Source organism: Sander vitreus, chromosome 12 (genome assembly GCF_031162955.1).
Source record: "Sander vitreus isolate 19-12246 chromosome 12, sanVit1, whole genome shotgun sequence".
Lineage (NCBI taxonomy): Eukaryota > Metazoa > Chordata > Actinopteri > Perciformes > Percidae > Sander > Sander vitreus.
Window position 1 is genome coordinate 1,598,456 of NC_135866.1, and position 13,894 is coordinate 1,612,349.

General features: G+C 41.4%; 1 protein-coding gene across 7 annotated transcripts in view; it reads left to right on the forward strand.

The window, feature by feature from the left end:
• The window catches only part of pard3ab (par-3 family cell polarity regulator alpha, b), a 315,562-nt gene that overhangs the window by 172,136 nt on the left and 129,532 nt on the right, over positions 1-13,894 (forward strand). For 5 of the 7 annotated variants that reach the window (XM_078265135.1, XM_078265139.1, XM_078265140.1 and 2 more), the window contains one exon: positions 12,204-12,392. In XM_078265135.1, the coding sequence (XP_078121261.1) occupies positions 12,204-12,392 (189 nt within the window). The remainder of the gene's footprint in view (positions 1-12,203; positions 12,393-13,894) is intronic. The other 2 variants (XM_078265136.1, XM_078265138.1) reach the window with 1 other exon arrangement.

Genomic DNA, 13,894 nt, shown 5'->3' on the forward strand with positions numbered 1-13,894 from the left:
AGGCTTATGGAAAATTACTGCAGTGCTACATTGAAAAGCCATCAGCAGTGGCAGCAGTAACGCTGCAGCAACACCGTGCCAAGATGCTATCTATCACACGTTCATGTTTCCTCTCCCCCTCTGCACACAAAGCTGCTATGAAACGGCAATCTGTTAGCACGTTGTGCTGTAATGATAAGGATTTTCTTGATGACATGATAAAGCGTTCAGCATAGCAGAACATGTGTTGGCTGCTCATGAATCAGCATCAATATTATATGGAATGTCCATAGAGCTCAACAGCGACCGCCCACTTTTTCAATGGTTCTGGTTCCGCAAGTGTTTTTTTCCCCATTCAATTGTTTCATTGACGTTTCAAAAATTGCCTATATAAAGACTTTTAAGCCCGGAACCAAGCCAACCAGCTACGAGATGAATCGTGACTACACAACATTTGATTCAGCGTAAAAAAAAGAAAAACATTTTGAAAAAGGCTTGAATGGTTGAAGCTCACTCTAGCCGTTTGCAGTTTCGTGGGTTCAGTAAAGGTTTCCGTGGAAACAGCAAGATGGACCAATCGGAGACGTAGCTCTTAACGCTTAGGTTTGTAGGTAGTGTACTTTTTCTCCATAAGACCGTGAATAAAAACATGTTTTTCTTAATACTAGTTTGATTTCATACGGACCTCCAGCTTCTACAGGAGCAGAAACTTAAGTTATACAACCTTGTAACGTGTGGTCAGTCTACCTCAGAGGGTTTAGACATTATGGCTAATAATCAAAATTCTTATAGAGAAAATCAATGGGATTGTTACTTCCGGGACCACACTGTTGAGCTCTATAGGTGTGGTGGCATTGCGTAGGATGACATGGTGGATACATGACATGTCATGTAAATGTTTAAAACATCTTATGACATATCACAGCCATTCAACTTCATTTACAGTTCAATATAACCCTGTCAGTGTATGATCATTATGAACTTCAACCAGCAAAATAATAATAATAATAATAATATTGCATGACATACCATAACTGATGAAACGGCATAGTGCAGCATAAGGTTCTGTTTATCTAAGGACAATATAAGAATTCCATTAGCATAACTGTCTCATAATAAGCAGATCATTTCCCAGTGGGCCAGAGTTTTTTTATGCCATATTTCATTCAAATGTATATGCTACAGTGTCGACAAGGTTCGGCCGTCATTCATGTCATTAAGGTAAAGACTATGTATTTCCATTGTAACTACTTCACTACAGTTCTTATGGAAATAGACTTTTTTACTTTAATTCATGAATATTGACGTACAACACATAAATATCTTATTAATTGTTATTATTGAGTAAATAATCCAACTGTATATAAAGTAGTATATAAAGTAATATAACACTCATTTTGTCTAACGTGAACTTTTGTTTTTGACATGTGTGTACAAATTGTTGATAATACTTCCCCAAGTAAAAATAACCCTTTACTCATAATTGAGTGCTTTTACATTGTAGCATAGCTGCTTTTCCCCGAATACGTGATCTGAATACCAATGCTTGTGTGCATAAGGTAGAGTTTCTCCCATAACAGAGAATCATTACAATAGTAACATAACTTTGTATCATTATTAGCACAATAGGATAGCCGCAGTGATTAATGGTTGCAGCCCTGTAGCGGCAGGCTCGATGCTTTTTTTGTTTTCTGTAGCAGGCTCTTGGTGACACATACGAGTCAATCAGTGAGGGCCGTTCTACCACAGAACAGGCTCTCCTGCTTAATTTAAAGGGACGTTTCAAGCTGCCACCTGGCCCACACACACACACACACACACACACACACACACACACACACACACACACACACACATTACAACTACCCATACAGCCCACTCCACACACACACTTGCAGTATAGAGTTACAAACATAGACTACACTTTTTACACATTACAAACTCTGAAACACCCAAGCCATATGGTGCACTTCACATAAACATACCTCAGGTGCACGTACACGACTACACATTCACACATAAGTATACTCACACACTAGCGCACACATACGCGGAGAGACATGGAGCAGCTGCTGGTGTAATTGCTCGGGTTTGGATGAGGTTATAAATGGTTTCTAGTGGGTTGTGGAGCTCTCAAGAGCGAGCCACATAGAGTTTGACTGTCCAAAGGGAGCTGGAGAGAAACCAGCTGATTAGTTTGGGACAGAAAGAGTGTGTGTGTGTGTGTGTCGATTTTTCGCCCTAATGCTATAGTTGTCATGTGTCAGTGGTGTGTGTTGGCAGTTGAAGGGGTGTGTGCAGGCACCTACACCGTATATAAGGATGACATTTGAGTGCACATGCTGTTTGTTAGTGTGCTTGTACTGACACATATCCACCTATAGATGCATACAGAACTGCCTTCTCTCTCGGTCACGCAACGGCACACACACACACACACACACACACACACACACATACACACATACATACACACACACATATACACACACACACACACACACACCTGCCTGCCTGCCTTCCTCTTTTTCTCCATGCTGTGCCACAAGTATTTGATATTCATGGTCTATCAGCATGGAGCTAACAGCGAGACGTGTCAGAAAGAGTGAGAGAAGAGAGGGGAGGGGAGTGAGGGTAAGAGAGTCTAAAATCGGAGTTGGGAATCGTGGAAAAAAAAGAAAAGGGTAACAGAGAGTGGCAGACAGCTGAAGAAAGGGAGAGAGCATTGGGATTTGATGTGAGTCCCCATCCTTTTGGTCGTATAGTGTAGATGGAGAGAGGGATGAGGAGGGAGATAACGGGTGAAAAGGTGAGAATGGGAGTGGTAAATGTAGGAAGGGAGGAATAGGGAGAGAGAGAGTCAGAGTATGAATAAAAAGAGATAGATAGTGCTACAGTAAGCAGCCAACAATGCTCTCCACCCCGACTCCCCTTGACCAATTACACCCTTCGCTGCCTCCTTCTCACCCCCCTCTGTCGCTAAGCCCAGTTTTTTATAAGCGTCTCTGTCAGATGCCATCAAATCGACAGGTTTGTTTGGCCAAAGTTGAGCTTTTCAGCCACGGCAGTGAAGAGAAGTGTGTGTGTGAGTGTGGAGAGTAAACAAGAATAGCGTGTTAAATGAGCAGCGATTATCATTTCATTTAATGCTAAAGATTTAGTGGAGCCTCTGAGGGTGAGAGTACATTTAGATGAGTGAAATGGGGGAGGTTCAGAGGTGGAAGGCAAGGGAGAGAAAGGAAGGTATTAAAAAAAAATAGGGAGGGGACAGTGAAAGGGGAGGCGACAGAAAGCAGTGGGTGTTGGATGAAGAGAAAGAAGATGAAAAGGTGAAACATATGTAAGTTGGATGCTGTATACATGTATAAACAACATGCATCCACACCAGTGTTTTTAGGTTGTATTATGTCTACACTTTAACACCTGAACAGGAAAATCCTAAAGCCCTTCTTCTTTGTCCTCTTTCAGCTGGCAAACGACAAAAGACAGGGGTAGGAAAGACGAGTCCAGAGATTCAGCTGGTTAAACCTCTGATCAGTCCTCTCCTGCTATACTGTGTTTTAAAGGGAACCTATTATGCTTTTCAGTATTTCCTGTAATTTCTATAATCTAACAATGTCAGATTTTCATGTTAAACGTGGCCAGAGTTTCAAACAATGAGGTAAACGTATTTCGGAGAAATCCTGTAAGCAAACACCTCAGATTCCCCAATGTTGTGAACGCTCCGCTTTTAACATTTTAACTCTCAGCTGGATGTCACGTGACATCGACCCGGGTTTCTATGATTGGTCCAGGCAGACTATTGCAGTTTTTTTTTTTTTAAGGCTACTGTTGTGTTTACATAGGACTAGCTACATGCTAAGTCAGGGAAATCTTGGCTGCTATTGTTGTTAATTCCTCCCCAATTTCCAGTTGGGTAGTATTTGGTTCAGAAGCTTTTATCTGCCTTTTTTGACAGTAGAAAGTTCTGTTTTATTCCACAATCCACTTCTAAATACAAGTAGCTGCATGCTAACACCAGAGAAACCTATAACCTTGACTGCTAATTTTTCACCCATTTTCGCATTACTGCTGAAACCTGTCCGGTTGTGTCATTTTTGGTTCAGAGTCCTTTATTTTAGATTTTTCACGGTACAAAGTCTCGCTGTATACTCCGTTGCCGTCAGTCTCAGACTCTAACGGAGTGCAACAACAGCGGTGATTTGATTGATTGCAGAGACTTGCGGACATGCGGAAACGCCCTGACCAATCAGAGCAGACTGGGTTTTTTTGGGAGAGAGGGCATAAAGAGACAGGCGCTTCAATAGAGCGTCTCAGACTGAGGGTGAGTAAGGGAAAAAATATGATGGGTATGAGAGATATTAAGTGTTTGTTGAACATTAAAGCATGTAAACATCTTCTAGTAGAATCACGAAATACAATCTGAAACCATATCATAATAGGTCTCCTTTAAAACAGCTCAACTCATGTTTAGTCGTTTTTTTATCTACTTGCTTTTCTATTTCTGTTGTCGGTAGGGTTGGGCGGTATCCAAATTTTGATACCGTCAAACCTCCTCCCTATTTTACCGCGGTATGCGGTATTACCGTGACTAATTAAAAATGATGACGTAAGGCTCAGATGGCGTCGCCAAACTGTTGACTTGTGCACCGTTCAGAGACTGAATACCAAACACTAATACTGAAACAATAATAACATAACAACAACTTACAAAAAACTACTTTCTCCTCCACATAAATTATATTTTGTGGAGTGCAAGCGGGGCAGACGTGTGCTGGGGGGGCAGCGCGTGGACAAACTGCTGCCGGTTGGCGAGGAAAATCCTGTCTGCCTCCACAGCCAGCGCCCGATAGTCTCTGGAGGAAGAGAGGGGGGAGCAGGCCAGTGCGGTGCACATGGGTGCTGGAAGCTGCTGCAGGAAAATGTGGGCGAAGAGGAATGAGGGATCCGCCACGCCCAGCACAGCCAGCATCCTCTCCATTAACTCGGACGGCTTGCTGTCGCCAAGGCCGTTCAGGGACAGCAGGCGGTCTGCTTTCTCCAGCTCCCACAGCTCAAAGAGTTCCAACAGGAATGTTTTGAGTGCGTCATACCAGAGATGTTCACAAGTCATTTTTTGCAAGTCCAAGTCAAGTCTCAAGTCTTTGAGCTCGAGTCCAAGTCAAGTCTCAAGTCTTTGAGGGGCAAGTTCAAGTCAAGTCTCAAGTCTTGTGCCACAAGTCCAAGTCTCCAGTCTCTGGCCATCTGATCTGTCCCTAACACTGTATTGTTAAATCTTATGAATTCAAAACATGTCCTGTAGCTACCATCCATACAGTACAGTATAAAAATCAGTTGTATGATAACTTTATGGGGTCTAGGCTACTTAACACATCCCTCTAGACCTCGGACCTGGTGAAATATGAACCTAAGTCTGTCACATCATATGGATACAACTATAAAGATACAATTTGCATGTTCCCAGCATTAGCACAACACTTTGTGATGGTTAGCTTGTTACCTGTGATTATATATGCTAAATGTAACGTCTCTTTCACTCAAAAAAATGTCTGTCAAAGTGGAAATCAAGCGAAAAGTGGCAGCGCCACACCGGTTACAGAACATGCATCTCAGTGTCAGTGCAAATTACGCACAATAAGCAGTTTGAACTCACTGATGTAATGACATTTATTTTCTAAGTGTTAGTAGGCTCAGTGAAACTGAGTCCAGCGCAAGGGAGACCCGACTCAGAGGAGGAGAGGTTAGTGAGGCCAGCGTCTCCACGGCAGGTGACAGTGCGCACGGATCTGCTGCGCCACTCATGGATGAAATAATGAAATAGTAAATAGGACTACAGTAACAGAAATATGTGCAGAATTAAGACAGTCAAGACGGCCCAGTGTTTGGTGGACCGGGTACACCTTGTTCACTTAATAGCCTACAAATCATCCACGGGATCAATTACGCATCACCTGAGTTTGCCCTACCCGACACAGCGTTTGTTCCTGGGGAGATGGATCCGTGCGTCCTGCCTCCTGTGGGCCATGGATTTCTTAGCCTCAGCAACCACTAACTGTAAGATACAATTTGCCTGTTCTCAGCATTAGCACAACACTTTGCGATGGTTAGCTTGTTACCTGTGACGATATATGCTAAATGTAACGTCTCTTTTCACATTAGCGTGTGAGTGACTGACCTATCTGGGTGCGTTTTGAGATGCCTGATGAAGTCCGACGTTGTTGATCCAGCATCATTTATCTTGGTGCCACACACTTTGCATGTAGCTGTTAGCTTACTGCCACTGTTTACCAAGTTATTGAAAGCTAAACTAATGAGAAAAGGCACAACTCCAGGAGGACTTGGTGTCGCCATCGGCAATGCATTTTTTTATATGAGTGCGCGCACATAGGCGCATGCGTTACGTTGCACATTATGGCAAAGGGCAGGGGACATACAGCTCGTCATACGTTTCCCCGTATATGCTCCAATAAAAGAAAATAGAAATACATGAATACATTTTGATTTAAAAAGCAATAATTGCATGAAAACAGGTTGTTGACGAGTCTCGGAGCTCGAGTCCGAGTCAAGTCTGAAGTCTTTTGGGTCGAGTCCGAGTCAAGTCTGAAGTCAGCTGTTTGTGCGACTTAAGTGCGACTCGAGTCCCCATCTCTGCGTCGTACTTGCCGTTAGCCGGAGGAGCCTCTAACAGCGCCATAGCCCTGGCTGTTGTTGAGGCATCTAAGGCCGATACCACGTGGAAATACTTTGTAACGTCCCGTGTTATTCCTCTCAGCTGGAACTGGGCCTCGATGTGCTAAAACCACGACCGTGGGTTGTGCTGCCAAAAGTCCGGTAACTTGATGGTGGCCGCATAGATAGCACCGACATTCAGTGTTGGGAAGGATACTTTCAAAACGTATTCCGTTACAGAGTACAGAATACATGCCCAAAAACGTATTCTGAATACTTGGATTTCTTCCACATTGAATTGCATTTTATAAGTAGGAATGCGGCCATCACATACAGCTTACTAAACAGGCCTATTCTGGTGTGTTCTTCTGTTCCAAATGGCTGAATGTGTACCAACAAGCAGATTTTTGTATTTGTAGTCTCGAACTGCATACCACAAAAATCTAACCGCAGTCTAAACTACCATGAGCTAATTTTAGCTAACGTTAGCTAACATGTCAAACGGGGCTAGTCAGTCTTTCAACGGCTCTGGGGCTAGTAAATCAGCATGTAGGAGAATGTAAAGTCACATGTCAACTATAAAATAGCAAGGTGAGCAGTAAAACTACAGCAGACGACTACGCTTGGCTAATTAAAAAAATAACTTACTTTAAGATGCTTCTTCAGGTTGGAGGTGGAGGAATTTGGACACTGAAAGGAAGTTGGTTGCTGGCAAGCAGAAGCTGCACTGCACAGTTATATTTCCTTCTCCCTTCTCTTTCTTTAATGTGAAATGCTGTTTGAATTTCCAAGATAGAAACCATTCCTGCCCTGGCTCTGTTGTGCCGGTTCCGGCTCCATCTCTACCTCTTATCAGTGATCACGCAAATAGCTAATTTTTTTCGTTTTCATATTGGGGCTTCTGGGAAATGCACGGAGTTGCGAGAGTGAATAAACCTGTGAAACAGAAGTATTGTCACGTAATCCATTGATTTCAACAATGTAACTGTATTCTAAATACCAACTATTTAAATTGTAACTGTAACGGAATACAGTTACTCATAATTTGTATTCTGAATACGTAACGCCGGTACATGTATTCCGTTACTCCCCAACACTGCCGACATTAGCCGCGCCGCCGCCGCAACAGCAGCATTTTCACCACCGTCGTTGTTTGACATAATTCAGCTGTTAACCCTGAACTCGTATATCATAACACCTCTCCCTTAAAGGTACAGTACCTTGGTGAATGTCTCGTTCAGTCTTACTTGTGGGTCACCACAATTTAATATTTAATCCTTGTCTCATATATAAGTGCATTGCATTTTTTTTAATGACGGTATTGAAACTGATACCGTTGCTATTTTTAGACCCCGTGGTATACCGTATTACCGCCCAACCCTAGTTGTCAGGCAACTATACAAGCAGAAAATGATCATTTGCCCTTGGCTTGTAGATGCCACCTGTTACCCAGACGAACAGTACTGTATTTCCTATGATGCTGTGCTAAGACGTCGGTCAAATCAAGTTGTTAAATTGTCTTCATTAATGTCATTGAGCATGCTTAGGTTTTCCAAAAGCTGTGTATATCTCGTCGACACTAGAATGTGAGGTTGGTATTTTCAGACTGTTTCGTGTTTGTTGCGTTTAAAGACTCTATTTGTCCATTGTTTATTTCTAAAGAAACACGACAATGTATAAAAGGCTCCATTACCTTGTAGCTCACGTTATGGCTCCGTAGCAGACGTTTTTATAAAAATAGGCTAATGATTGGGTCATAACATAGTAAAGAAATTACCGTACAGTACAGGAGAAGCTCGAAGGCAGTTTCGACTCACATTAGCTGTTTAAGTTTAATTACTAATGTTAACTATCATTTCAGTTAGCAATAATTAGCTTGTGTCTATGTTATCTCCTTACATATACCTACGCTCTCCGTCTCTGCTAGATTGGGAATGATTGAGATTTCTCTTGGCACAGCTACCAGAAGACTTCCAACTTTCAGACAGGTTGCTCACGTCACATCTACGTCTTCAAGCTCAGTTGGAGGCTGCTCAGTAACACTCAGCCATCACCGGAAAAGTGCTTCTAATATCCTTCACTGGTCTCCGTCCAGAGCAACGGGATCTGTTGGTCCATTTTATATATGTCAATGGAAAAGACAGCCTAAGTAAGCAGTGGAAGAGGGTTTGAAGAAAGCAAAATAAAATAGAGAGCAGTATAAAGAGACAGGTGAAAAAAGGTAGGGGTAGAGAAAGAAAAAGAGTGAGAGATGCAGACGTACAGTGAAAGAGGTGGCAGTGCCTGTCTCCTTTTGTGTTCCACTTGAATTCATCCCTTTCTGTCAGCCTTTCATTCACACTCCCTCGCTCGCTCACTCTGTCATTGTCATGCTGGCACTTTCTCATTCTTTTCGCCCCTTTCTTTTCGGCTTCTCGCTCTTTCACCCTCGCTCTATTTGTCTCCGTCCCTCCTCTCGAGCTCATCACTCTTCTCCCTCCTCTCACCTTTGTTCAACTCCTCTTACTTTCTTTCCTTCCTCCTCTGCCTGTGTTTCATGGGTTTCTATTTTTGCAGCCTTCTCTCTTTCCTGTCTTCAGTACCATCAATCAGGTCATTTAAAACATCAAAGTACTGTATTTTAAAATGGCTATATGTAAAGGTAGAGCGGAACAATTTGAGGAAAATATCTCGTTGGGATTTTTCTGAACATTGTTGTGATTGTGATTATTCTCATAAATTCATCTCCAGGCCTGTTTTTTGTCTACATGGTGTTAAATAACTGGTATTTTTTTTGTGGTTAAGCTTTTATTTTTAAGCATAACCACAAATGTATTTCTATGTGAAAAAAATCTGATATTAGTTGCTTGTTTTATTCAAACCAGTCAGTTGGAAAATGGCCAAAGGCCAAGTAATCATAGCTAGTTTTCTATTGAAAAAGTAATACATTTTGCCCATATTTAGTGTGCAACTATTTAGCTTGTTGCTCACAAGGTACTGTAGGTCATGTCTGAACAATATAATATCGCTAATGATACAGTTGTCAGCTCTGCACTTTAGCTGCTTGAGCTAAAGTTTTGTTAGCTTCACAGACTGACAGGCCAAGCTACTTTACAGCTTTAAATAAGTTGGCTTCCCTTTTCAGAACTTACAATGTAATACGCTTAAAACATTGATATGATGTGCTAAGAAGTTTACCTGGAACATAATAACTGGTGTTCACTTTCCATCAACTGTTGTTCATGCTCGTAAATTACCAAGCTAACTGCTAACAACCTGTCTGAAATGAGCTAACGTTACACAGTGTTACTAGCTAGACTGACCACTCTCGTCTTTCTGAAGACAACTTTCTGGCTTATCAAACATCTAAATTAATTGCGTTTCTTTTCCTGCTTTTCTCACTATACAGATGTCAGCTCGTCACTTTAGCTACTTTAGCTAAAGTTATGTTAGCTTAACAGACTATCACAGAATAATGATACAATAAGAAAAGGTTTAACTTGAAGATTTTCTTGAAGACTCGTTAGGTTCTCAAACAGCTTCGTTTTGTAGTTTGGGCAACTCACAGAATTAACGCTACGGCTGTGCTTGCAGGAGTATTTCTAGGCCGCAATACATTCTGTAAATACTTTTAAAACTTGTGTCTTAGTGATGTATTTTGTAGCATATTGAATTTGAAACTTAAATCCTGATTTAGATGTTAAACTAATATTTGTTAAAAGATCTCTTAGTTTGTTGTTGTAATAATACATTTTCTGTTCACTTGCAGTTTAAGAGGATTATGTCGTTGTTGAATGAATTAGTCTTAAATTCAATTTCAGGCAGAATGAATTGGATTTGAGGTTCCAAAATAATTCAATTCTTGTTGTCTTACGTGTTATTATTCCTCAGCATTTCCCATAAGCTGTGTCTGATATCAAATTGGCTGTTTTTCCTTCGTTTTTAATTTGATCTCAAATTTATTCCAGTTAGCATTCATTTGTCTTTCTAAAACATGCAGACACCCTGACAGTGCTCTCCATGCTTGCCCTTCCTTCCTTCCTTCCTTCCTTCCTTCCTTCCTTCCTTCCTTCCTTCCTTCCTACCTACTGTTTCTCCCTTTTCCTTCTTACCCCATACATCCTCGTTTTGCCCTTCTTCTCTTCTGTCTTCCCCCACCTTCTTCCCACTTTCCCTTTCCCTCCAACCCTCTTTCTCCCTCCTCCATTCAACCCAGAGCAATTCCATCTCTCTCCCAGCAAACAAAGGGAGCTAATGACATGCTGACACCGAGCCCGATGATTGAATTCATTAGGCGTGCACAATAATTGCCAGGCGTGAGTGTGCACGCACCCATCTATTCAGAGGACAGCTGTCAAATAACAAGCAAGAGAGAATAGCTTTTTATTGTTAAGCTGGAAGAGAGAGGGAAAATGAATATGGAGAAAGAGTGAGAGAAGCACCTGTTGTGAAGGGAGGGGGGGAGAGAGAGAGAGAGAGAGAGAGAGAGAGAGAGAGAGAGCGAGCACTCAGCATGCCAATTAGGCTGCTGTGTTCATGCGGGGTTATTGGGAAGTTTACTGCCTATGTGACGCACTCAGTATCACGATCCAGGTGCATGACATGTATGAATTTGTTCTTTGGGCAGTGTGTGTTTCTTTCTAAACTCTTTGAGTTTTAGAGCTTTGAAATAAAGACATTTTTAGTGTAGTGTGTTTATTCGTATGGGCTGCAATAAGTTTAGAACTTGGGTTTAGGCTTAACATCAACATTATGACTGCCTGGGGTTAAAGTTGGGTATGTAATACTGAAGGACATTTGTTTGGAGACTTGGGATAAAAACAATAGAACATCTAATGTAATAACACATGAAATACGTGTTGAGTTAACCACATCTATGGCATTTTTAATCCAACTATAATCCATAAAATTTGTTATTGGACATTACAAGATTTTCCAAGTCCGTTTCAAATTATTTTTGTTTAAACACTAGGTATGAGTAACAGTGAGTCAGTATGCACTCAATAATATATTATAAAGTTACCGGCAAAAATGTCCTGACAGAAATGAGACCAATATTTTTAAATCAACCGTTTCTATTCTTGGCTGAATGAAACGTTGGGATGTTGTGTACCTGCAGCTGCTTCACAGTACAAGCTCTTAATCTGCATAAATTTGGCTTTATGCCTTGTTTTACTGTACATGGCACACAAACAAGTGTTTAATTGGCGGCTGTGGCTCAGGAGGTGGAGCGGGTTGTCCACTCACTCGTTGCAGGGTTGGCGGTTCAATCGACTACATTACGTCCAGCTTAGGGTTGGGCGAACTGTCTACCGGGTTGTCTACTGAATTGGCATATGATGACGTCAACAGTGAAACGTTGTAATAGAAAATAATCACCAACGCTAAAATCACTGAAAACTGAAGCCACTAAATCCACCAGAGTTTAAAATTACAACACAAAGAAAGCGGGAATTGACTGACATCCGGCCGAGAAGAGTGCGATCCGGCGGAATTTCCGATACAGTAGGTTTGTTTTGCTGTGCAAGTCTAGAATCTGACTCTCCCTGTGTTTTTCTTTGTTCCCCCTCTTCCAGAAGAGCGAGGAGGACGAGTTGGTCCTGACTCCAGACGGGACCAGAGAGTTCCTGACCTTTGAGATCCCCCTTAGCGACTCCGGTTCAGCTGGGTTGGGTGTAAGCGTCAAAGGCAATCGCTCAAAGGAGAACCACGCTGACCTGGGCATTTTCGTCAAATCCATCATTAATGGAGGGGCAGCCTGCAAGGTGTGATACAGTCTGCGGTTATTAATAGAGGCTTTGAGTGGAAATGAAAAGAGAGATTTAAAAGTGGGGTCTTATTCTTCTAAGAAACCTTTTTTTAACTAGCTTGAGGTAATCAATCAATCAATCAACATTTATTCATATAGCGTTTTACAGCAACCGACCGGTATCCAAAGTGCTTTACATCAAGTACAAGAATAAAACATAACTAACAAAAATAAATAAGTTTGGATCTAAAAAGAGCTACATCTGCAATAATGCGAATGTCAGGTTTCAAATTCTCAGGTCAGCAACTGTGAAGGCGCAATCACCCCACAGTTTGTACCTTTACCGTGGGACCTCTAAAACCAGTTGATTGTGGTAAGATTATATCAGTCCTGGAAACCATGTTTTGTATATAAATTAGTGAATAGTTTCTATTTATAGGTATTTTGTTCTTACAGAGTGGCACTCACCCAAAGTTTAGGATCCGTGAGACAGTGTATGCAGATGCAGAAATACCAGGCTTTATAGAACATCTTAACACCTACTAAAACAATAGGTCTTAAAACTGCAGTGAGTAAAACACTTTGTCACTTTGTCACAAGGGCAATGCATGCACAGAACAGCCAATAGGAACGCTCTCTTTCTCTGAAATGACCTGTGATTGACCAAAGTCTCCTGTGAGGGCTAGATTTTCTTTAAGCCTGAATACAGAGCCAGGAGCAGCTGCAGAAGTCTAGTTTTCTCTCAGACCACTTCAATTATAATATGATGAAAGATTATTATGGAATTTTTGCCCAACAATGCCAGAAAAGTGCCTACAAGCGCTTTAATATCAACTTAAACATGTTCTGTATTTGTTTTGCAGCGACTATAAGTGGATTTATTCAGCAGTGGAATTAGAAGCTTCGTAGAAGACAAAATGCTTATCTCTGCTTAACCTGATGTAGCTCCCTTTATAGTGAGCTTCGCTCTTACATATTCTAGATAAACCCAACACCGTGTCTGTATAACCTGTATAACCTGCAGACAAAGACACACACACACGTAAAAGGTCATAGAAGGCATTAAGTGTAACTTTCTGATATCTGCGGACAATCTGTCAGAAAGTGACAGAATAAGAGAGCGATGTCATGCAACAAATTGGGTACATCCAACTGGGTCGATGTTTAAAATCCCTCCATATGTCCTTAGCAAAGAAAGTGAAGTAAAATGATTTTTCTGTTCCTCAGCAACTACAGTATAAAGAAAAAAAACTATTAACACAAAGTGCGCTATTTTCTGTTGCTGTCTGTAGTGCTGCGCTGCTGCAGTCAATTTCAATAGACTTTCAACTTGTTTTTCCCACAAACCAGCTTGTGTTGACAGAACATAATAATGGGCTTTCAAGCACACTTCTCTGTAAGAGATTAGATCATAGAAACAGGATACAGTCTGTGAGTGAGACTGTTAGTCTGATGAGATAAAGGTTATTGTTAAACTGGGAGATATGGCTGCTTTTCATTTATCACACATGTGCTGTT